Source organism: Oncorhynchus mykiss, chromosome 1, assembly GCF_013265735.2.
Source record: "Oncorhynchus mykiss isolate Arlee chromosome 1, USDA_OmykA_1.1, whole genome shotgun sequence".
NCBI classification, from domain to species: domain Eukaryota; kingdom Metazoa; phylum Chordata; class Actinopteri; order Salmoniformes; family Salmonidae; genus Oncorhynchus; species Oncorhynchus mykiss.
In genome coordinates this window covers 15,468,654-15,493,811 of record NC_048565.1, presented here as the reverse complement: position 1 = coordinate 15,493,811, position 25,158 = coordinate 15,468,654, and the positions used below count along the sequence as shown (strand labels likewise).

General features: G+C 42.7%; 1 protein-coding gene across 2 annotated transcripts; it reads left to right on the top strand.

Moving 5' to 3' along the window:
- Positions 1-1,939: 1,939 nt before the first annotated feature.
- On the top strand, positions 1,940-18,824 carry LOC110489545 (hippocampus abundant transcript 1 protein). 2 transcript variants are annotated; one of them, XM_021562298.2, is made up of 12 exons: positions 1,942-2,240; positions 5,152-5,247; positions 5,917-5,979; positions 6,079-6,206; positions 6,456-6,570; positions 6,826-7,044; positions 10,559-10,672; positions 12,233-12,304; positions 15,327-15,439; positions 15,531-15,628; positions 16,150-16,316; positions 17,392-18,824. In XM_021562298.2, the coding sequence occupies exons 1-12, from the start codon at positions 2,160-2,162 to the stop codon at positions 17,596-17,598; spliced, it is 1,473 nt and encodes a 490-aa protein (XP_021417973.1). In that variant the 5' UTR covers positions 1,942-2,159; the 3' UTR covers positions 17,599-18,824. The 2 variants fall into 2 exon arrangements, with proteins under 2 accessions (XP_036806490.1, XP_021417973.1); XM_036950595.1 differs by lacking the exon at positions 10,559-10,672 and having other exon boundaries at positions 1,940-2,240.
- The last annotated feature ends 6,334 nt before the right edge of the window (positions 18,825-25,158 follow it).

Here is a 25,158-nt window from a genome sequence, read left to right as displayed (position 1 = left end):
GACGGCGTAGTGTGTTACTAATGGTTCTTTGAGACTGTGGTCCCAGCTCTCTTCAGTTTTATCCCTGATGTCCTTACACAGCTGTCTGGTCTTGGCCATTGTGGAGAGGTTGGAGTCTGTTTGATTGAGTGTGTGGACAGGTGTCTTTTATACAGGTAACGAGTTCAAACAGGTGCAGTTAATACAGGTAATGAGTGGAGAACAGGAGGGATTCTTAAAGAAAAACTGACAGGTCTGTGAGAGCTGGAATTCTTACTGGTTGGTAGGTGATCAAATACTTATGTCATGCAATAAAATGCAAATAAATTACTTAAAAATCATACAATTAACAAGCTAGCTAAATAGGACAAATTACCTAGCAAGTGCAAGCTAAATAGCAAAATTGCCATACATGTTTAATGCTTTTCGACCTGTCCCAAAATTAATGTAATTGGTTCAGAGTTTGTTTTGATATTTTAACCTGCGTGTCATGATTGCGTTTAGTGTAGGGGGACAAAATACATTTATGCACGATAGCATACGCGCGCAGCCGGTTTGGGTTCGGTGTAAGAAGCAAAGTTCAGTTTTCCTCAAAATAATAATTATTGCAAGCTATGACATGACTTAATAAAATCAAATTGAATAATGTTGCAAGAGAAAATATAATTTGCCCTTATTTAGCTCGCCAGATCATTTGCACAAGGGGGAATGGTATATGGCCAATATACCATGGCTAAGGGCAGTTCTTAAGGATGCCGTGACGCGGAATGCCTGGATACAGCCCTAAACCGTGGTATACTGGCCATATATCACAACCCCCCCGAGGGGCCTAATTGCTATTATAAACTGGTTACCAACGTAATCAGAGCAGTAAAAATAATTGTTTTGTCAAACCCGTGGTATACTGTATGATACACCATGGCTTTCAGCCAATCAGCATTCAGGGCTCGAACTACCCAGTTTATAATTGTAAATAAATCCCCTTTGTGCATGTGCATTACCATAGATACATCCAACAGGAAAGTTTGAGGGATGAAAGTTGGACAGAATCTCAATCTCTGAGCAAGAAACATTTGGAAGAACATTAAAAAAACGGATGCTAGGCTATTTTCTGGCAATTGTGTTGTCATTATGTGCCTTTAACCTTTAACTAGGCAAGCCAGTTAAGAACAAATTCTTATTTACAATGACGGCCAAACCCTCTCTTAACCCGGACGATGCTAGGCCAATTGTGGGACACCCTATGGGACTGCAGATAACGGCCTCTGTGATACAGCCCGGGTTCGAACCCGGGTCTGTAGTGACACCTTTAGCGTTGCGATGTAGTGCCTTAGACCGCTGTCTAAGACTTCAAACCGTTATAAATGGCCCATTTGCAAGATTTACATTTTAATAGGCATAGGCTGCAGATTAAAATCTGGGTTTATGATTGTAATTTGACTTTGCCATGGTTTCCTTAGATAAAGGCAGGAAGCCTATAGCACTTGATAGGTCTACATCTAATTTCAACTAGTCTACAGTAGCCTAGAAAAGATGTAGGCAAAATGTAACCTGAACGATTAAGCAGCTTGTTTAAGATGAATTTCAAGGTAAGAAGTACTTCTTTCCCAATAGCCTGCCGGAATAGGCTACTGAGGATGGTGTCATAATTTCAATCACTGAATTAAATATGAATAATATGTATATGAACTGAAAATGTTTGTCATGATTTGACCTTATATTTTTCCGAGATTCCAGTAGTTTTGAACGCGGAAATACGAGGTCAATTCATGACGTTAGTGATCTTCAGTTCTGAGCTCAAGAAAGAGAAATTCCGAGTTGGATAACCGTTCAAATGTACTTTTCCCAGTCGGAGCTCGTTTTTATCCAAGTTCCCAGTTGTTTTGAACGCACAAGTCGGAAGTCGGAGAATTTCAAATTCCCAGGTCACAGTTGTTTTGAACGCGGCATAATCTTTGATTGTGGGTACATGCACGTCAGAACATCGTGTGATGAGACGTCATTACGTTGTAACAATGTTTTTGCAAAGATGGCGGTGGCTGAGTGAATGGACGAAACAGCCCTTTTAGTTCGAACATTTGATTTATTCCGTTTCTTATCCAACATAATCTGATTTAAATAGTTTGTATAAAATTTCTTTACAAATATATTCTTATTAAACAAATAACTAGAATGGTAATATGACACAGAGCAAAAAGAAGAAACGGGCGAATCGCAGTCTCCTGCTGGCGAAAAAAATTATTATCAAGGATGGAGGAACGGTGAGTTTACACCAAAATCGCACTATTTGGCATCGTATTTATTGAGATTAGTTTGCCGCATGTGGTATGTCTGTCTATTATATGTGAAATGTAACGCGCTAGCTCGTTCTGCTTGCCAGCGCCCTGGGGGAAGTTCCGATGCCTCTTCCTAGTCCTCTCAAAAACAACAGTGCTAGCTACGTCAGCTAGCCAACGTATCTGCTGGTGCTAACAAACGTTGTCTGTTTGTTTTGTTCCGTGTAACGTTAGCTATCTATCCTCTAGTAAAGGTATAGCTTCTCACTCAGCAGTATGGTAGCTACACTACATGACCAAAAGTATGTGGACACCTGCTCGTCGAACATCTGATTCCAAAATCATGGGCATTAATATGGAGTTGGTCTCACCTTTGCTGCTATAACAGCCTCCACTTTTCTGAGAAGGCTTTCCTCTAGATGTTGGAACATTTCTGTGGGGACTTGCTTCCATTCAGCCACGAGCATTAGTGCAGCCGGGTAGTGATGTTGGGCGATTAGGCCAGGCTCACAGTTGGCATTCCAAAGGTGTTTGATGGGGTTGAGGTCAGGGCTCTGTGTAGGCCAGTAGACCATTTCTGTATGGACCTCGCTTTGTGCACAGGGGCATTGTCATACTGAAACAGGAAAGGGCCTTCCCCAGACTGTTGCCACAAAGTTGGAAGTACAGAATCATCTAGAATGTAAATTGTATGCTGTACTGTTGATTTCCCTTCACTGGAACGACGGGGCCTAGCTAGAACCATGAAAAACAGCCCTATTATTATTCCTACTCCACCAAACTTTACAGTAGGCACTATGCATTCTGGCAGGTCGCGTTCTCCTGGCATCCGCCAAATCCAGATTCTTCTTTCAAACTGCCAGATGGTGAAGCATGATTCATCACTCCAGAGAACGCATTTCCACTGCTCCAGAGTCCAATGGCGGTGAGCTTTACACCACTCCAGCCAACACTTGGCATTGCACATGGTGACCTTAGGCTTGTGTGCAGCTGCTCAGCCATGTAAACCCATTTCATGATGTTCCAGACGAACAGTTCTTGTGCTGATGTTGCTTCCTGCGGCAGTTTGGAACTCTGTAATGGGTGTTGCAACCGAGGACATGCAATTTAATTTTTTTTAAACACGCGCCTCTGCACTCAGCGGTACGGTTCTGTGAGCTTGTCTGGCCTACCACTTCGGGGCTGAGCTGTTGTTGCTCCTAGACGTTTCCACTTCACAATAACAGCACTTACCATTGACCAGGGCAGAAATTTGATGAGCCAACTTGTTGGAAAGGTGGCAGCTTATGACGGTGCCACGTAGTGCTTGGCGATATGGCCAAGGTACCATATCACGGTATACATTTTTTGTTGTTGACACTTTTATGTTTTTATTTTATTTGCTTTATAAGTAGTGCATGACCTCAGGGTGGCAACACATACCCATTTAAATCACTTAGAATGTATTTCTCCATTTTGATTAATTTTATACTGTTCAATTCAACCCCAAATATTTTTTTGCATTTTCATAAATTTCTGCATTTACTGCACTCATTTGAGATAATTTCCACACTGCCATGTAGGGCTGCACTATATTGGCAAACAATCTAAACCTTATTTTGAACCAAATGTTCCAATAGCGATTTGACATGATTTAGAGCAAAACACTTGAGTGAACTGTTGGAATCATGGAAATGGAATGATTATTCTAATTCTATAGTTAGAATATGATAGTGGGCACTTTGAATAGTGTTGTTTGACATGAAAATGAAGGAAAATGCCAGGGAGGAGTTATTGTGATAGGGTAGGAACCAAAGTGTTGATAATGGTTTCCTAGGGGACCCTATAATCTTTGGCTACATTGACTGTTTTCTCTTAGCTACTTCATGTAGCTAACATATTGATGCTTCTTGTATTCCTCTTTGATTTAGAAGGTACAGTTGCACAAATAACATGCTGATTTAGAACTACACCATCACTGGTATTATCAGGCATGTCTACTCTGACTAGCGATTAGCGGCTAACAAGATTTAGGCCCAACTTGCTAAGAAAATACAAACTAGCTGCTTGCAGATGTGAGCAAAACAAACTAACAGTGTAATTTATAGAACGCTACTGGATTTATATGAAGAAGCAAATTGAAAACAGCTTTGTTGTCATGAACATTGTTGCATGTGCTGCATTGATCATGCAGACTGAACGCAAGTGTCTTGTGGTCGAGGAACAACAAATGCGCTCCTTGAGTGGCAGGGCGGGGCTAGGTCTGTGTGGAAAGCTGCATGGAGAGAGAGCAGAGAGAGATGACTCAAGTAGCGAAATAAACAATAAAAATGTACATTAAACACGGCATATCACATTTAACAAATCAAACATTCAAATTCCATTATAGAAGGTAAAGTAAAAACCCAAACCAGCCCATGCATCAATACCGGTATATCGTAAAATACGGTACACCGCCCAGCCCTAGACTGCCACGTCGAAAGTCACTGAGCTCTTAAGTACGGTCCATTCTACTGCCAGTGTTTCTCTATGGAGATTGCATGGCCATGTGCTCAATTTTATACACCTGACAACGAGGTGTGGATGAAACGGCTGAATCCACTAGTTGGAAGGGGTGTCCACATACTTTTGGGCATAGTGTATAATCATACACAGGTGATCATATTCCTGTTAACAAAAGTCAAATTTGTCAAGACTGCCACTACTGGCTCTTCCAATGTGGGAAATGTTACTTTAGAAGAGTCAATAGTGGCAGATATGAATTCTGTTGTTGATGACTGTAAGCAGGAAGTTGCCACACTGTGTATAATGATGTCCTATTGCTGAGTTTACCTTTTAAATATATCTTATTTGAAAGTAAGATCATTGAGTATTGCTTGTTGACATACTTGCATAATGGTTCCACTCTGTTCACCAGGCACAAGGTTTCGGAGCTCCCAGCGTCTACCATGCTGTAATTGTCATCTTTTTGGAATTTTTTGCCTGGGGCCTTCTTACAGCACCCACTTTGGTGGTAGGTTGTCGTCTTTATTACCTATTATTTCATACAGTGTGATTTGTTGGCTGCTGATGAAACTATTTAAACAATAAGGCCCCTGGGGGATTGGTATATGGCCGATTTACAACGGCTAAGGGCTGTTTTTTAATGCTTGATGCAACGCAGTGCCTTGACACAGCCTTTAGCTGTAGTATATTGGCCATATATCACAAACCCTGAGGTGCCTTATTGCTATTATAAACTGGTTACCAATGTAATTAGTGCAGTAAAAATACATGTTTTGTCATACCCGTGGTATACGGTCTGTTATAAACTGGGTGGTTCGAGCCCTGAATGCTGGTTGGCTGAAAGCCGTGGTATATGAGACCGTAAACCACGAGTATGACAAAAGATTTATTCTTACTCTTCTAATTACATTTGAACCAGTTTATAATAGCAGTATGGCACCTCAGGGGTTTGTGTTATATGGCCAATATACCACGGGTAAGGGCTGTATCCAGACACTCCGTGTTGCGTTGTGCTTAAAAACAGCCCTTAGCTGTGGTATGTTGGCCATATACCACACCCCCTTGGGCCTTATTGCTTATTGCTGGCTGTCAGTCAATCGGCATTCAGGGCTCGAACCACCCAGTTTATAATCAAAATTAAGTCTCTACTATGTGTCCTTATCCCCTTGTTATCCAGGTCCTACATGAGACATTCCCGAAGCATACGTTTCTAATGAATGGCTTGATCCAAGGGGTAAAGGTATGGTGTTTGAACAGGTGTTATTATTTTGAACAGCACATCTAGTTGCACTTCAATTCTATTTCCATTCATTGGGTGTGTCTTCTTATTGTGTTTCAGGGCCTGCTGTCTTTCCTGAGTGCTCCTCTGATTGGTGCCCTGTCTGATGTGTGGGGTCGGAAGTCTTTTCTCCTGCTTACTGTTTTCTTCACCTGCGCTCCCATTCCACTGATGAAGATAAGCCCCTGGTACGATGGCACGCAACCAGAGAGAGTCTATAGTTACTGAGATCACCATTCAAATGAATCATAGTTCTATGGAATCTATTGTGGTTAAACCAATTGGGAAGATCTGAACTTCATGCTGAATTTCACTGTTCTACTTTGCACTATTCCATATTTTCTGCAAGATGCATTAGCTAATATAATGTGATGTGTTGAGATGGAACTGAGTCAAGTGTAATAATAACTGAGTGCCATATCCTGCCTCTGTTTCAGGTGGTATTTTGCAGTTATCTCTGTGTCCGGTGTGTTTGCTGTAACCTTCTCCGTGGTCTTTGCCTATGTGGCTGACATAACGCAGGAGCATGAACGCAGCATGGCCTATGGACTGGTGTGTATCAGACATTACCTACACAATTTATTCTAATCTTCAACTTTCAAGTTTACCACCTCACCTTTTTTGATTCAGTGATCTGTGGTCCATTTGTGGCTAAAATAGTTATATCCTTTAGAACCTATTTGCAATTTGGTCCCACTTGACAAAGTAGACATTTTGCACAAACTCAAGAAAGTGAAACTCCAATTTTATTTAAAGAGTGGTAGTTGAAGAGTTAGTCAGTAAACCACCTCTACTCTTGTCCGTTAGGTGTCGGCCACCTTTGCTGCTAGCCTGGTGACGAGCCCGGCCATCGGAGCCTACCTGGGCCGTGTGTATGGTGACGGCCTGGTGGTGGTGCTGGCCTCAGCCATCGCTATGCTGGACATCTGCTTCATCCTGGTGGCCGTGCCCGAGTCTCTGCCTGAGAAGATGCGGCCAGCATCCTGGGGGGCTCCCATCTCCTGGGAACAGGCTGACCCCTTTGCTGTGAGTACATGGTCCACTTCTAAAGGTTCTGTCAGTTTCTCTACCCCATGAATTACCAACTGTTATGTTTATGTACCCCATTAGTGTGCTTTTAGAGTTTAACATGATTTGGATTGGCCAGATGAGATGCCTTCTCTTGACATCGATATTTATGGCAAATTACATGAGGATTCAAGAAGTAAAGGGTTAGCCCAGTCCTACCAATGTACAAATATATTGGCTTGTTTGGGAAACATTCTCAAACCTGTGAAGATGTGTGCTTCACTTTGGCACTGATCAGTGGTAGTAGCTAGAATTTGTATTAGGCTTTGGTGGGTATCTGAGACCGAGGAGGAACATGGACATTTCCTTTCTACCGCGTCACAGTCCTGATAATGGGGAAAGTTTAGAATTCAAAAATAAGAATTGGGGGGGGGGGGGGATTTTGCAGTTTTAAAGCAAATTTCATGCAATTCAACTCACTTTGTCATGGGGCTGAGGGAGAATTTCCTGAAATTCTACACATTTTGCCGTGGCTTATGCTGTGTTTGAATGCTGAGCGACTCAAACATAACAATCAATGCAATGACATTTTTGGAATTTTATATTCTTCCTGACTGTCAATGTTTTATTTTGGTGGTTGTTAGTTCTCAAATATCTTGTTTAAAAAAAAATATATATAGTGCCATTATCTTTTTCTACATACATTATATCTGGTTTTAGTCATTTTAAGTTTACCCTGAAAAATGATTACAATTGTAATTATTTGTATAGATTTTTTGGAGTGGTCCGCAACTGCTAAATGAATATAGGGGGGAACTGAGACTCACGTGGGCACATTTGTTGATATTCCTGGCTGAGTTATAGCTATTACTGGTCAGCAAACAGTCTTTGTACGGTCATGAAATTCTTAGAAAATATTTGGTGTCTGCATCAGCTGCGTGTGTGCCAGAGGAGAGAGTTAGACATTTACAGCAGGTAGGCCTAGCCCATAAAAAAATGACAGACTAACGAGATAGCCAATTCAACACATCATGTAGTTTTTCGGTAGTTAACTATTAAGTGGGGGTGTAATGGTTCACCAAACCCACGGTTCGGTACGTATTGCAGTTTTGGGGTCACGTTTCGGTACAGCGGGAAAATGAAATGCCAACCGTTACTGTAGTTAAATAAAAAATACAAAGTGCTGATATTCCTGATTCCATATATGATCATGTAATGCCTGATGAGAGCACAATCAGGATTAATACCTTTTCTTAAATGAAAACATGATTAATCAACAACACTAAAATAAAGTGCAATATGTGTGTGAAATCAATATGTTAACATGGCTCGGACATTGTATAGGCCTATGCTATAAGGTTTTCTTACAAAGAGAAAAATATGCACACTTGAGACTCATAAAGGGGGCTTGTCTGTAGCACATTACTTCTCCCACTCTGGGGCAATGAGATGGGCTGTCACTAAAGCCTTGTTCACACTGCAAGCCTTAATGCTCAAATCTGTTTTGGACTACTGATGGTCAAAAAAGCAAGTTACAAGTGACCAAATCAGATTTGTGTGTGTTCAGACAGCAGTCATTTACTGACACGGCTATGCTAGTTGTCATAGTAACGACAGGTGTGTGTGTGCAGTGGTGTTGGCTGATTGGTGGCGGTACTTGTGCTTCCTATCACTCAGAAGTTATGTTTCAAACTAAGTTGACAACCCTTCCTATCATGGACGTTTCTCAGTTGCTTTGAATGTTCAAAATCATAGTGTAAAAACACTTAAATCCTCAAAGGATAAGATGTTCCAACTTTCAAAACAAGTCCTTTTTGGCTAGCCACAGCAGTCAACTAGGTAGCTGTTTAGCATTTTAGCACATTTGTTTGTGTTTGTAAACATTTTACAAGGTAGTTAGCTACCACATGTTCTTGTCAAACTGTCAACAGTGTAGCTACCAAGCAACAAGATATGTTAAATAAATCAGATTTTACCGTTCAGACACAAGTCACATGGCCAGGAATCAGATTTTTTTTCTGAATTCAAGTAAATATAAGATTCCAGTCTGTTCCGATTGCAGGAAAAATACCCTATTTTTGAAATCAGATATGCAAATAAATAGGATTAGTACTTAGGACGTAAACAAGGTGCTGAAATCCCCTATTCTAAACCACAGAGGAGCATATCCATGCCTATAGGCTAAACATGCCTATCGCTATTGTAATTTATTTGGCCTTGTCAGAATCCGCTGCGAAGAGCTGCTTGAATGCAGAGGGGAATTAAGTTTATTTTGATTTACTTTTTGCGTTTCCGCCTTGCTCCCGGTGGTATGAATACTTTGGTGATGTCGGTGTAAATGTGTCAACATATTTGAGGTGCTGGGAGCTGCATAGGCTATTCTGGTTGAGCAGTGGCTACATAGTATTGTTAACTCTCTGTCCATCGCCATTGTAATCTACTGTGAAGCCAAAATGTTTTCAAACTGGAGATTTAGACGATGATGGAGAATCCTGGTTTATCGACCCCATCACTCGTAATCGTACAGAACTACTTCCCGAATTTTGATTACAACGTGCAGAGCCTGTAGGCGTTGTTTGATTATTATAATTAATTTTATTCGGATTCATCGTGCGGACCGAATCAAGGTCCCCATACCGAATATTCCGTATGAATACATTTACCCTTACTCCCATAATTCTCTGGATATGTTAGATGAAATGGCTTACTTTTTAAATCATAGGCTACCATCTGTTGTCTTAAGTCACTAATAAACAATTATATTCTACAGGCTATTGTTGATAGTCTATAAAGAGAAAGCTACAAAAAGACACCTAGCATTGGCCTTGGCTAGCCCACGGTAGGCCTTGGCTAGCCCACGGTAGGCCTTGGCTAGCCCACGGTAGGCCTTGGGAAGGCCTTGGCTAGCCCACGGTAGGCGTACAGTATCAATATCTATTTTGAAAAGCAGTCGGTCTTAAAGGGGCAACATCCTATTTTGAGATGTAATAAATAATTACAGACCTGCTTTAGAAACAAACATTTACGCAATTAATCTAAAGCAATTGTATCAAATAGAGTAATGTCTTGCATTGCAAAATGATATCATACAGCTTTTAATACATAATTAATAATAACCAAATGTAGCCTATTACTAGCTGAATATAGAGAGAAAGCATACACCCCAATGCATTTAACTGCCAGTGAGGAAAAAAAGTGAACATTGAACCCTGAGTAATTATATCCAAATCAATGCAAGAACAGAAGGGCATGCTAAGATGGCTAGTCATTATTAGTCAGGTCATTTAAAAATTGGTGCGACCAAAGGTTAGTGGAAAAAGCTAGTCTAGAGCCCTGGATTGACCTACAACAATGAGGCTAAAGGATTATTTATTTTTTTAGTCTGAGCGAAATCTCTCCCTCTCACTTGCTCTCTGGTTGTGACCCAGTTCTCATAGAAGGCCTCCTTTCTGCCATAAGACGTGTGAAGCGGTGGATGGGTGTTCATTGTACATCATATTGTTATCATCAACCCCTTGCTTTCTGTCTCCAGTCTCTAAGGAAAGTGGGCCAGGATTCCACTGTGCTGCTCATCTGTATAACAGTGTTCCTGTCCTACCTCCCCGAGGCTGGCCAGTACTCCAGCTTCTTTCTCTACTTACGACAGGTCTGTCTACAATGTATTCTCTCAAACGTATGGCCCAAATAAACAGTGTGTGTGTGTGTGACGCATGTAAGATGTGTCCACCCCCTTCCTGTATTAAAATTATTCTCAAATGTTTATTCTATTCTACTACCATTTACTTTGTTCGTATTAATATCTTGTATTATTTCTTATTGTTGAGAAGGAACCTGCAAGTAAGAATTTCATTGGACGGTGTCTCCTGTACATAAGACAAACTTAACTTTTTGAGTTGTTATTGCCATGATCAATGTCACGGAGGTCAAGTCCCCTTCATAGTCAAAATATTTGGCAGACTTGTCAAGGGGGTTTTATAGTTAATTTGAAGAACATTGCAAAGTAATTTCACAAATGGTCCGTTACACAGTTAATTTCTGTTCTTTGCTGCTTGCAGCTACACTACATGCTCGTCAAACATCTCATTCCAAAATCATGGGCATTAATATGGAGATGGTCCCCCATTTGCTAACAGGCTTTCCACTAGATGTTGGAACATTGCTGCAGGGTCTTGCTTCCATTTAGCCACAAGAATTAGTGAGGTTGGGCACTGATGTTGGACAATTAGGCCTGGCTTGCAATCAGCGTTCCAATTCATCCCAAAGGTGTTTGATGGGGTTGAGGTCAGGGCTTTGGCCAGTCAAGTTCTTCCACACTGATCTCAACAAAACATTTCTGTATGGAACTCTCTTTGTGCATGGGGGCATTGTCATGCTGAAACAAGAAAGGGCCTTCCCCAAAGTTGGATGCACAGAATTGTCTAGAATGTTATTGTATGCTGTAGAGTAAAGATTTCCTTTCACTGGAACTACAGGGCCTAGCCCGAACCATGAAAAACAGCCCCAGACCATTATTCCTCCTCCAACAAACTTTACAGTTGGCACTATGCATTGGGGCAGGTAGCGTTCTCCTGGTACGTGCCAAACGCAGATTTCTCCGTCGGACTGCAGATGGTGAAGCGTGATTCATCACTCCAGAGAATGTTTCCACTGCTCCAGAGTCCAATGGCGGCGAACTTTAGACCACTCCAGCTGACGCTTGGTATTGCGCATGGTGATTTATAAGCTTGTGTGCGGCTGCTCGGCCATGGAAACTCATTTCTTGGAAGCTTCCGACTAATAGTTTTTGTGCTGACTATTTTTACGCGCTTCAGCACTCGGCGGTCCCGTTCTGTGAGCTTGTCTACCACTTCGCGGCTGAGCCGTTGTTGCTCTTAGACGTATCCACTTGACAATAACAGCACTTACAATTGACTGGGCAGCTCTAGTAGGGCAGAAATTTCAAACTGACTTATTGGAAAGATTGCATCCTATGGCGGTGCCACTTTGAAAGTCACTGAACTCTTTAGTATGGGCCATTCTACTGCCAATGTTTGGCTATGGAGATTGAATGGCTGTGTGCTGAAATAGCCAAATCCACTAACTTCAGGGGTGTTTACATGTAGTGTATACTTAGCTAAATCATTGTCTTTGCTTGATGATGGGTGTAGTTACTTTGGTCTCACTGGCAGTACAATCATGCATTTTGTTTAATTTATTTTTTCTACAGATTATGGGATTTTCACCTGAAAGTGTTGCAGCTTTCATAGCTGTTCTAGGACTGCTTTCAATCGTTGCACAGGTTAGTTGTCATTCAATTAACATGTACAGTGCCTTCAGAAAGTACTCATACCCCTGGACTTATTCTACATTTTGTGTTACAGCCTGAATTCTAAATGGATTAAATAGATTCTTTTCTCATCCATCTACACACAATGCCCCATAACGACAGTGAAAATGTGTTTAGTGATGGGGTTTGTGCAATTTTATTGAAAATGAAATAAAATATTATTTTATAAGTATTCCCACCACTTTGCTATGACACTCCAAATTTAGCTTGGGTTCATCCAATTTCCTTTGATCATCCTTGGGATTTCACTACAACTTGATTGGAGTCCACGTGTTGTCAATTCAATTGTTTGAACATGATTTAGAAAGAAAAACACCTGTCTATATAAGGTCCCACAGTTGACAGTGCATGTCAGAGCAGAACCTATACCATGAACTCAAAGGAACTGTCTGTAGATCTGAGATATATTGTATGTCTCATCACAATTCTATCACAAGTGAGTACACCCCTCACATTTTTGTAAATATTTGAGTTTCTTTTCATGTGACAACACTGAAGAAATGACACTTTGCTACAATGTAAAGTAGTAAATGTACAGCTTGTATAACAGTGTAAATTTGCAGTCCCCTCAAAATAACTCAACACACAGCCATTAATGTCTAAACCGCTGGCAACAAAAGTGAGTGAAAATGAAGTGAAAATGTCCAAATTGGGCCCAAAGTGTCAATATTTTGTGTGGCCACCATCATTTTCCAGCACTGCCTTAACCCTCTTGGGCATGGAGTTCACCAGAGCTTCACAGGAGTCCTCTTCCACTCCACCATGACGACATCACGGAACTGGTGGATGTTAGAGACCTTGCACTCCTCCACCTTCCGTTTGAGGATGCCCCACAGATGCTCAATAGGGTTTAGGTCTGGAGACATGCTTGGCCAGTCCATCACCTTTACCCTCAGCTTCTTTAGCAAGGCAGTGGTCGTCTTGGAGTTGTGTTTGGGGTCGTTATCATGTTGGAATACTGCCCTGCGGCCCAGTCTCCGAAGCGAGGGGAAAGGTTCAGGGAAAGGTTCAGTATGCTTCAGTATGTCACAGTACATGTTGGCATTCATGGTTCCCTCAATGAACTGTAGCTCCCCAGTGCCGGCAGCACTCATGCAGCCCCAGACCATGACACTCCCACCACCATGCTTGACTGTAGGCAAGACACACTTGTCTTTGTACTCCTCACCTGGTTGCCGCCACACACGCTTGACACCATCTGAACCAAATACGTTTATCTTGGTCTCATCAGACCACAGGACATGGTTCCAGTAATCCATGTCCTTAGTCTGCTTGTCTTCAGCAAACTGTTTGCGGGCTTTCTTGTGCATCATCTTTAGAAGAGGCTTCCTTCTGGGCTGACAGCCATGCAGACCAATTTGATGCAGTGTACGGCGTATGGTCTGAGCACTGGCACCTTCAACCTCTGCAGCAATGCTGGCAGCACTCATACGTCTATTTCCCAAAGACAACCTCTGGATATGACGCTGAGCACGTGCACTCAACTTCTTTGGTCGACCATGGCGAGGCCTGTTCTGAGTGGAAGCTGTCCAGTTAAACCGCTGTATGGTCTTGGCCACCGTGCTGCAGCTCTGTAGCATAGGCCATCTTTATGTAGAGCAAAAAATAATAATTCAGATCCTCAGAGTTCTTTGCCATGAGGTGCCATTTTGAACTTCCAGTGACCAGTCAGTATGAGGGAGTGTGAGAGCGATGACACCAAATTTAACACACCTGCTCCCCATTCACACCTGAGACCTTGTAACACTAATGAGTCACATGACACCGGGGAGGGAAAATGGCTAATTGGGCCCAATTTGGACATTTTCACTTAGAGGTGTACTCACTTTTGTTGCCAGCGGTTTAGACATTAATGACTGTGTGTTGAGTTATTTTGAGGGGACAGCAAATTTACACTGTTATACAAGCTGTACACTCACTACTTTACATTGTAGCAAAGTGTCATTTCTTCAGTGTTGTCACATGAAAAGATATACTCAAATATTTACAAAAATGTGAGGGGTGTACTCACTTTTTGATATACTGTAAATCAGGGGATGGTTATAAAACTATTTCTTCAGTGTTGAAATTTTCCAAGAGCACAGTTGTCTCCTTCATTGGGGAAAAAAATAAAAAATATGGAACTACAGACTCTGCCTAGATCTGGCTGAGCAACCAAGGAAAACATTTGTTTAACCCTTATTTTACCAGGTATGTTGCCTGACAACACATTCTCATTTACAACAATGACCTGGGGAATAGTTACAGAGGAGAGGAGTGAGGAAGAATGAGACAATTGGAAGAAGGACCTTGGTCAGGGAGGTGACCAGGAACCCACTGACAGAACTGCATAGTTCCTTGGCTAAGATGGGAGAACCTGCCAGAAGGATAACAATCTCTACAGCACCTTACCAATCTAGGCTTTATGGAAGAGTGGCCAGACGGAAGCCACTCCTGAGAAAAAGTAACATGACCGCACCCCTAGCGTTTGCAAAAAGGCATGTGAAAGACTGCGAGCAGTGGCCCAGCCACAGGCCAAACTTGAATCCCATAAAAACATCTGTGGAAAGACTTGAAGATTGCTGTTCACCGCCACTCCCCATCTAACTTAACAGAGCTTGAGAAAATACGCGAGAAAGAGTGGGGGAAAAAATCCCCAAATCCAGATTAATAAATATAAGCAAAGGTGATACCGACATGCCCAAGATAACTGAAAGCTGCTTCTACAGAGTATTGACTCGGCAAAATAAATGTGCGAAAATTTCTAAACTGTTTCCACTTAGTCATTATGGGGTATTTCATCCATTTTGAATTCCGGCTGTAACACAACAAAATGTGGAATAAGGGGTATGAATACTGTCTGAAGGTGCTGTAATCCAAATCTCTGCCATGTTATGTTAACCTGGTTTGGGCATTAATGAGAACTTTAATTACATGCAATATTAACATTCAAATAAATGGTTTCCAATTATATTATTTTTATTTTCTTTGTCAGACAGTAGTATTAAGTTTACTCATGCGTTCCATCGGGAACAAGAACACTATCTTGCTCGGCCTTGGGTTCCAGATACTACAGCTCGCCTGGTATGGGTTTGGCTCCGAGCCATGGTAAGCTTTTTTAAAGTGACTCATCTGATTCAGGTCAATGAAGAGATACTCTTTCAGGTGACTTAATCTGTTTTCTCTCATCTCTCTACAGGATGATGTGGGCAGCAGGGGCTCTAGCAGCCATGTCAAGCATCACTTTCCCAGCAATCAGTGCTTTGGTTTCCCGCACTGCTGAACCAGATCAACAAGGTTTGTACTTTGTTATAGTTTTATTTTGCATCTATCTACATGAACATATTAGCTAAATTACCTCGACTAATCCATACCGCTGCACAGTGACTCTGTTCCGGTACCCTTTTGTATATAGCCTTTTTATACTGTCGTTATTTTATTACTATTTTTCCTTTAGTTTATTTAGCACATGGTTTCTTACTTTTTAACTCTTCATTGTTGGTTAAAGGCTCATACATAAGCATTTTACGGTAAATTGTATTCGGCGCATGTGACAAATACATTTTTATTTGATTTTGCATGTTCTTCGATTCATCTATTTGCCTGGTCGTAATTGGAAATGAAAAATGGTTCTCAGTTAATTAAAGGGGGTGTTCAGCGAAATGACATAAGATTTTTGTTTCCTTCAAGGAATGGAAATAATTATTTAATTAAATAATTATTATGTAATTTTTATGAACTATCCCTTTAACTTGCCTGGTGAAGTAAAGGTTGAATGCAATCCAATTGATAAATTATTGTTGGCTGTCATCTCACAGGAGTGGGCCAGGGGATGGTGACAGGGATCCGGGGGCTATGTAACGGCCTGGGCCCTGCGCTCTATGGCTTCATCTTCTACATCTTCCACGTGGAGCTGGATGCGCCTCCAGATGGCAACGGGGACACTCCGGTCCATACTCAAGCCCACCTTCAGCTCCTCCCACAGGTTAGCCCCCAGCTCCCCAACCCCAACCTTTTCTGCTTCTCTCACAAGTTAGCCCCCAGCTCCCCAAAATGTTCAGCTCTTTCCGCAGGTTAGCCCCCAGTGCCACACCCCTAACACCAACCTTTTCAGCTCCTCCCACATCTTAGCCCCCAGTGCCACACCCCTAACACCAACCTTTTCAGCTCCTCCCACATCTTAGCCCCCAGCGCCACACCCCTAACACCAACCTTTTCAGCTCCTCCCACATCTTAGCTCCCAGCGCCACACCCCTAACACCAACCTTTTCAGCTCCTCCCACATCTTAGCCCCCAGCGCCACACCCCTAACACCAACCTTTTCAGCTCCTCCCACATCTTAGCCCCCAGCGCCACACCCCTAACACCAACCTTTTCAGCTCCTCCCACATCTTAGCCCCTAGCGCCACACCCCTAACACCAACCTTTTCAGCTCCTCCCACATCTTAGCTCCCAGCGCCACACCCCTAACACCAACCTTTTCAGCTCCTCCCACATCTTAGCCCCCAGCGCCACACCCCTAACACCAACCTTTTCAGCTCCTCCCACATCTTAGCCCCCAGCGCCACACCCCTAACACCAACCTTTTCAGCTCCTCCCACATCTTAGCCCCTAGCGCCACACCCCTAACACCAACCTTTTCAGCTCCTCCCACATCTTAGCCCCCAGCGCCACACCCCCAACGTTTTCTGCTCCTCCGCCTTGTTTAGATCTTTAGCCCGAACCAGGGCTTGAATTTTCAGGCCCAATCAAACCTCTACTCGTCCTCACAATACACAACCGGAATCAGTCAGATAATACATTTCACTTAGTTAGCGTAGACTTTGAAGGTTTGACATCCAGGATACCTCCTCAAAAATGACCAGACAGTTTAACAAGGTTCTATCCCTGTCTTAAAAGTTACTATGATTATTTAGACACTATGCACACTTAGAGGGTTTTGGGCACTATTTAATGTTAACTAGTTATCAATACACTTGTGTAACCATCATTTGTTAAATGTTCCTAATCACTTCAGGTATGGAAAATGGGAACCTTTTTTTATTTCCTCCTCTCCTCAGAGTTCCATCATTCCTGGCCCACCCTTCCTCTTCGGAGCATGCTCAGTGCTACTAGCGCTCCTGGTGGCACTCTTCATACCAGAGCAACCTCACCTAGGCCTCCGGCCCGGCAGCTGGAAGAAGCACAGCTCGCCCCACGGACACCCTCACAGCCTGCGGCCGCCCGGGGAGGCCAAAGAGCCCCTACTGCAGGACTCAAACGTGTAACACTGGCTACTTAGGCCAGATGCCCTCCCTCTTCAGAAAGAATCTCTTTTATATAGGTATAACAGACAGCAATCTAAAAGCTATATTAAGAGTTACCACTATATATGTATACATAGGAGTATGTTTTTGAGAGAAAGTTCTATCCAAAGGCACTATTTGCAATGGCTTATATTTATTGATTTTGTTTTTTTCCTTTAACTTTTACAACAACAAAAATATTCCCTGGACTGTTTTGATGATATTGAACAGGGGCGTAGCTCACTCAGGGACGTACACCTGGTAAGACGGGGCTGTTTCTGAACACAGTGTTCCACAATCAGAAGAGGGCATCTCTGTACAACAAAAGCAACCTAGAAAGATGGACGCATCACAAAGACTGGTTAGTCCTCTAGAATTGGGCCTTCAGCTTTATGGAACGTGTGAGAAAATGACACTGCGGGGCCGAGTTGGAAATTCAGGTGGCATTTCCCCAGATCTCAGCATAAAAAGCCTTAATCCACATAACCGTGGAATGTGAAAACGCAATGGACTTGGAATGGTACAGCTGAATTTTTAAAGCACCTTTTATTTTGAAGCTCATATCAAACTGCTGCCTATATGAATTCCTACTACCACTTCGTCAGACTGACTGGTGCCTTTCCTTGGCTTTGGGAGTGTGTTACTTTTTGACGGGACCACAATGAGATCTTGAATCGCCCCCCGATCGCTCTCTCTGAAATCATGGAATGTGTGACAGATTGGCTTGGTATTTTTAGTCTTTTATTCTCATTTGTACGTGTACACGGCCAAGTCCCTGACATGTATGGATCGTACAGTTACAGGAAATGATCATACAAGGGTTTGCCTTTTTAAAATATCTCGTCAGCCAACACGTTGCATAGTTACGGAATCCATAGATCCATCTCCAGTGGCCTTCTATAAACCATTTCACTTGTACAAACAATGCGCTCTTGTTTTAACTTGCTAATTGACCAAATACCAAAAGAAAGTACATATTGAATCATGAAAGTTGTGAAATATTAGTTGTGTGCTCTAGTTATTTATGAGTTGGTGTTATGTAAAACATTGCAATTTCTTAATACTGTATGCTGTTTTCTTTTCCATGTATTGTAATATTGTTTTGCTGCCTTATTTCAACCTTTTAAACATTAAATTGTTGACTGACCGTGTAAATATACATTAAGTATAGAACCATGCATTTCAATAAAGTGGAATATTTTGATGTATGTTGGATTTATGGCTGGGAAACCTGTGCTATTTTAGGTGAACAGATCATTGAGCAAAATCCAAACCAGTATGACAAGTCTATACTGTAGGTAATGCATCTGGTAGTCAATGCATTTTAAGGTTCCACCCATGTTCTTTAATTGTACACTATAAGATAAATTAATAATTTTGTATGTTTGTTTTCCAAGTTATACTGTGTTGGGAAGGAGTGTGAAGGTGAACGGAAAGGCACTTGAGCAACGAACTGCCCCTGCCGTCTCTGCCTGGCTGGTTCCCCTCTCTCCACTGGGATTCTCTGCCTCTAACCCTATTACAGGGGCTGAGTCACTGGCTTACTGGTGCTCTTTCATGCCGTCCCTAGGAGGGGTGTGTCACTGACGTGATCTTCCTGTCCGGGTTGGCGCTCCCCCTTTGGTTGTGCCGTGGGGGAGATCTTTGTGGGCTATACTCGGCCTTGTCTCAGGATGTTAAGTTGGTGGTTGAAAATGTCCCTCTAGTGGTGACCCTGCTGGTCATCTATGAACATTTGAACATCTTGGCCATGTTCTATTATTATCTCCACCCGGCACAGCCAGAAGAGGACTGGCCAACCCTCATAGCCTGGTTCCTCTCTAGGTTTCTTCCCAGGTTCTGGCCTTTCTAGGGAGTTTTTCCTAGCCACCGTGCTTCCACACCTGCATTGCTTGCTGTTTGGGGTTTTAGGCTGGGTTTCTGTACAGCACTTTGTGACATCAGCTGATGTAAGGAAGGCTTTCTTTAGAAATACATTTGATTGATTGAATTTAAATAAATTTGTCCCTATGCATTTTAAATGACTGGGAATAGAGATACAGTGCATTCTGAATGTATTCACACCCCTTCACTTTATCTACATTTTGTTACGCTAGAGCCTTATTCTGAAATGGAAACAAAAATAAAAAATCCTAATCTACCCAAAATACCCCATAATGACAAAGCGAAAACAGACTCGAAATTGAGCTCAGGTGCATCCTGTTTCCATTGATCATCCTTGAGATGGAGTCCACCTGTGGTGAATTCAATTGATTGGACATGATTTGGAAAGGCCCACACCTGTCTATATAAGGTCCCACAGTTGAGTCAGAGATTAAACCAAGCTATGACGTCAAAATAACTGTCCGAAGAGCTTTGAGACAGGATGGTGTCGAGGCACAGATCTGGGAAAGGGTAACAAATAAATTCTGCTGCATTGAAGATCCCAAGAACACAGTGGCCTCCATCATTCTTAAATGGAAGAAGTCTGAAACCACCAAGACTCTTCCTGGCCAAACTGAGCAGTCGGGGGAGAAGGGCCTTGGTCAGGGAGGTGACCAAAAACCCGATGGTTTCCAAAAGGACAACCATCTCCGCCACACATCAGTAAAAGGCACATGACAGCCTGCTTGGACTCTCAGATTATGAGAAACAAGATTCTCTGGTCTGATGAAACCACTCTGGTGTGAATTCCAAGCGTCACATCTGGAGGAAACCAGGCACCGCACATGGCCAATACCATCCCTACGGTGACGCATGGTGGTGGCAGCATCATGCTGTGGGGATGTTTTCAGTGGCAGGGACTGGGAGACTAGTCAGGCTGAAGGGAAAGATTAACCAATCAAAGTACAGAGTTCCTTGATGAAAACCTGCTCCAGAGCACTCAGGACCTCAGACTGGCGCGAAGGTTCACCTTCCAACAGGACAACGACCCTAAGCACACAGCCAAGTCAACGCAGGAGTGGCTTTGGGACAAGCTTCTGAATGTCCTTGTGGTCCAGCCAGAGCCAAGACTTGAAACCGATCTAAGATTTCTGGAGACACATGAAAATAGCTGTGCAGCGACGCTCTCCATCCAACCTGACAGAGCTTGAGAGGATCTGTAGAGAAGAATGGAAGAAACTCTCCAAATACAGGGCTGCCAAGCTTGTAGCATCATACCAAAGAAAACAAAGTACTGAGTAAAGGGTCTGAATACTTATGTAAATGTGATATTTCCGTTTTTTTATTTTTTTTAGCTTTGTTATTATGGGGTACTGTGTGTCGATTGATGAGGGGGAAAAAACAATTTAAGCAATTTTTGAATAAGGCTGTAACGTAACAAAATGTGTGAAGGGGTCGGGATACTTTCTGAATGCATCTGTTGGTCACAGATACCTTAAAAGGTAGGGGTGTGGATCAGAAAACCAGTCAGTATATGGTGTGACCATTTGCCTCATGTAGCACAACACATCTCCTTCGCATAGGATTGATGTTGTCCCACTCCTCTTCAATGGCTGTGTGAAGTTACTGTATATTGGTGGGAACTGGAACACGCTGTCGATCCAGAGCATCCCAAATGGGTGAGGGTGAGTGAGTCTGGTGAGTATGCAGGCCCAGTAGCGACCCGTCATTCAGGGCAGGAGGGGCAGCCAGCAGAAAATACGGAGCGTAGGGGTTGGTCATGTTCTCTAGTTGTGCCTGGCTCAGTGTTCTGTCACTCATGGGGACACTACGTCATACAAAATCTATGGGGGGTAGCTCAAATTCAAGCCTCTTGGGTTCTGCCATAGAGTTACATTAGAAGTACCCATACAAGATCATTGGCCACAAATAAAATGACATCAATACACATACAGTGCCTTGCGAAAGTATTCGGCCCCCTTGAACTTTGCGACCTTTTGCCACATTTCAGGCTTCAAACATAAAGATATAAAACTGTATTTTTTTGTGAAGAATCAACAACAAGTGGGACGACATTTATTGGATATTTCAAACTTTTATAACAAATCAAAAATTGGGCGTGCAAAATTATTCAGCCCCTTTACTTTCAGTGCAGCAAACTCTCTCCAGAAGTTCAGTGAGGATCTCTGAATGATCCAATGTTGACCTAAATGACTAATGATGATAAATACAATCCACCTGTGTCTAATCAAGTCTCCGTATAAATGCACCTGCACTGTCGCAAAGTTCAAGGGGGCCGAATACTTTCGCAAGGCACTGTATGTACCGTAGCTCTCATTGGACTGATAATCTTGCTAGCAAAGCTAGACAAGCAGTCATCGTAATGAATCAAGTCGACAATCTACTGGCAAATCCTTTTCAATCCTTGTCATATGAAGATAAATAATGAAAATAAATACACATTAAACATATCGTTGCTCATTGGCCATAGAAGATGGTGCCGGAGGGGATGGCTGCCGTTTTATGGGCTCTTAACCAACCGTGCTATTTTGTTTGTTTTCTCACATTGTTTGCAACTTATTTTGTACATAATGTTGCTGCTACAGTCTCTTATGACTGAAAAGAGATTCTGGACATCAGAACAGCAATTGCTCACCGTGACCTGGATAAATAATTTTTCTTTAATGAGTCGGGCAAGAGGGATTTACTCCAGACACCCGACAAGACACTCGTCCCCGTCAATCACATGAGAAAAATAAAGAAATATTGCGGAAAGAGATTGGGGTCCCTGGTAAGGATCCGGCAATGAGTGGCTAATCTGCCTTTGCCATCGGTACTATTGGCCAATGTACAATCGCTGGATAATAAAGTGAACGAACTACAAGCACGTATATCCTACCAACGGGACATTAAAAACTGTAATATCTTATGTTTCACCGAGTCGTGGCTGAACGACAACATGAATAACATATTAGCTGGCGGGTTATACACTAACGGTAGGATAGAACAGCAGCCTCTGGAAAGGCAAGGGGTGGCGGTCTACGTATATTTGTAAACAACAGCGGGTGCACGATATCTAAGGACGTCTCAAGGTTTTGCTCGCCTGAGGTAGAGTATCTCATGATAAACTGTAGACCACACTATCTACCAAGAGAGTTTATCTATATTCTTTGTAGCTGTCTATTTATCATCACAAGCCGATGCTGGCACTAAGACCGCACTCAATGAGGTGTATGCGGCCATAAGCAAACAGGAAACCGGTCATCCAGAGGTGGTGCTCCTAGTGGCCGGGTATTTTAATGCAGGGAAACATTAATTCGTCATTTCTACCAGCATGTTAAATTTGCAACTAGAGGAGAAAAAAAAACTTTAGACCACCTTTACTCCACACACAGAGACATCTGCAAAGCTTTCCCTCACCCTCCATTTGGCAAATCTGACAATTGTATCCTCCTGATTCCTGCTTACAAGCAAAAACTAAACCAGGATGCACCAGTGACTCAGTCAATAAAAAACTGGTCAGATGAAGCAGATGCTACAAATACCTAGGTGTCTGGTTAGACTGTTAACTCTCCTTCCAGACTCACATAAAACATCTCCAATCCAAAGTTAAATCTAGAATTGGCTTCCTATTTCGCAACAAAGCATCCTTCACTCATGCTGCCAAACATACACTCGTAAAACTGACCATCTTACCGATCCTCGACTTTGGCGATGTCATTTACAAAATAGCCTCCAACACCCTACTCAACAAATTGGATGCAGTCTATCACAGTGCCATCCGTTTTGTCACCAAAGCCACATACACTACCCACCTCTGCAACCTGTACACTCTCGTTAGCTGGCCCTCGCTTCATACCCGTCGCCAAACCAACTGGCTCCAGGTCATCTACAAGACCCTGCTAGGTAAAGTCCCCCCTTCTCTCTGCTCGCTGGTCACCATAGCTGCACACACCCGTAGCACGCGTTCCAGCAGGTACAGTGGGGAGAACAAGTATTTGATACACTGTTGATTTTGCAGGTTTTCCTACTTACAAAGCATGTAGAGGTCTGTCATTTTTATCACAGGTACACTTCAACTGTGAGAGACAGAATCCAGAAAATCACATTGTATGATTTTTAACTAATTCATTTGCATTTTATTGCATGAGTATTTGATCACCTACCAACCAGTAATAATTCCGGCTCTCACAGACCTGTTAGTTTTTCTTTAAGAAGCCCTCCTGTTCTCCACTCATTACCTGTATTAACTGCACCTTTTTGAACTCGTTACCTGTATAAAAGACACCTGTCCACACACTCAATCAAACAGACTCCAACCTGTCCACAATGGCCAAGACCAGACAGCTGTGTAAGGACATCAGGGATAAAATTGTAGACCTGCACAAGGCTGGGATGGGCTACAGGACAATAGGCAAGCAGCTTGGTGAGAAGGCAACAACTGTTGACGCAATTATTCGAAAATGGAAGTTCAAGATGACGGTCAATCACCCTCAGTCTGGGGCGCCATGCAAGATCTCACCTGGTGGGGCATCAATGATCATGAGGAAGGTGAGGGATCAGCCCAGAACTACACGGCAGAACCTGGTCAATGACCTGAAGAGAGCTGGGACCACAGTCTCAAAGAAAACCATTAGTAACACACTACGCCGTCATGGATTAAAATCCTGCAGCGCACGCAAGGTCCCCCTGCTCAAGCCAGCGCATGTCCAGGCCCGGCTGAAGTTTGTCAATGACCATCTGGATGATCCAGAGGAGGAATGGGAGAAGGTCATGTGGTCTGATGAGACAAAAATAGAGCTTTTTGGTCTAAACTCCACTCGCCGTGTTTGGAGGAGGAAGAAGGATGAGTACAACCCCAAGAACACCATCCCAACCGTGAAGCATGGAGGTGGAAGCATCATTCTTTGGGAATGCTTTTCTGCAAAGGGGACAGGACGACTGCACCGTATTGAGGGGAGGATAGATGGGGCCATGTATGGCGAGATCTTGGCCAACAACCTCCTTCCCTCAGTAAGAGCATTGAAGATGGGTCGTGGCTGGGTCTTCCAGCATGACAACAACCCGAAACACACAGCCAGGGCAACTAAGGAGTGGCTCCGTAAGAAGCATCTCAAGGTCCTGGAGTGGCCAGGGCAGTCTCCAAACCTGAACCCAATAGAAAATATTTGAAGGGAGCTGAAAGCCCGTATTGCCCAGCGACAGCCCCAAAACCTGAAGGATCTGGAGTAGGTCTGTATGGAGGAGTGGGCCAAAATCCCTGCTGCAGTGTGTGCAAACCTGGTCAAGAACTACAGGAAATGTATGATCTCTGTAATTGCAAACAAAGGTTTCTGTACCAAATATTAAGTTCTGCTTTTCAGATGTATCAATGACTTATGTCATGCAATAAAATGCAAATGAATTACTTAAAAATCATACAATGTGATTTTCTGGATTTTTGGATTCCGTCTCTCACAGTTGAAGTGTACCTATGATATAAATTACAGACCTCTACATGCTTTGTAAGTAGGAAAACCTGCAAAATCAACAGTGTATGAAATACTTGCTCTCCCCACTATCTACAGTACTAAATCCACATGTGCATGCATGTGTTTGTGTTGTTTCAGTCTGTTCCATAAGGTGCTTTTTTATAGCTGTTTTTTTACTGCTTGCATCAGTTACTTGATGCAGAATAGA

Coding starts and splice junctions, on each gene's coding strand:
- LOC110489545 (XM_021562298.2), top strand. CDS start 2,160: ATGACACAGAGCAAAAAGAAGAAACGGGCGAATCGCAGTCTCCTGCTG. Junction 6,571..6,825: donor GCAGCATGGCCTATGGACTG/GTGTGTATCAGA, acceptor CTTGTCCGTTAG/GTGTCGGCCACCTTTGCTGC. Junction 12,305..15,326: donor TGCTTTCAATCGTTGCACAG/GTTAGTTGTCAT, acceptor TTTCTTTGTCAG/ACAGTAGTATTAAGTTTACT.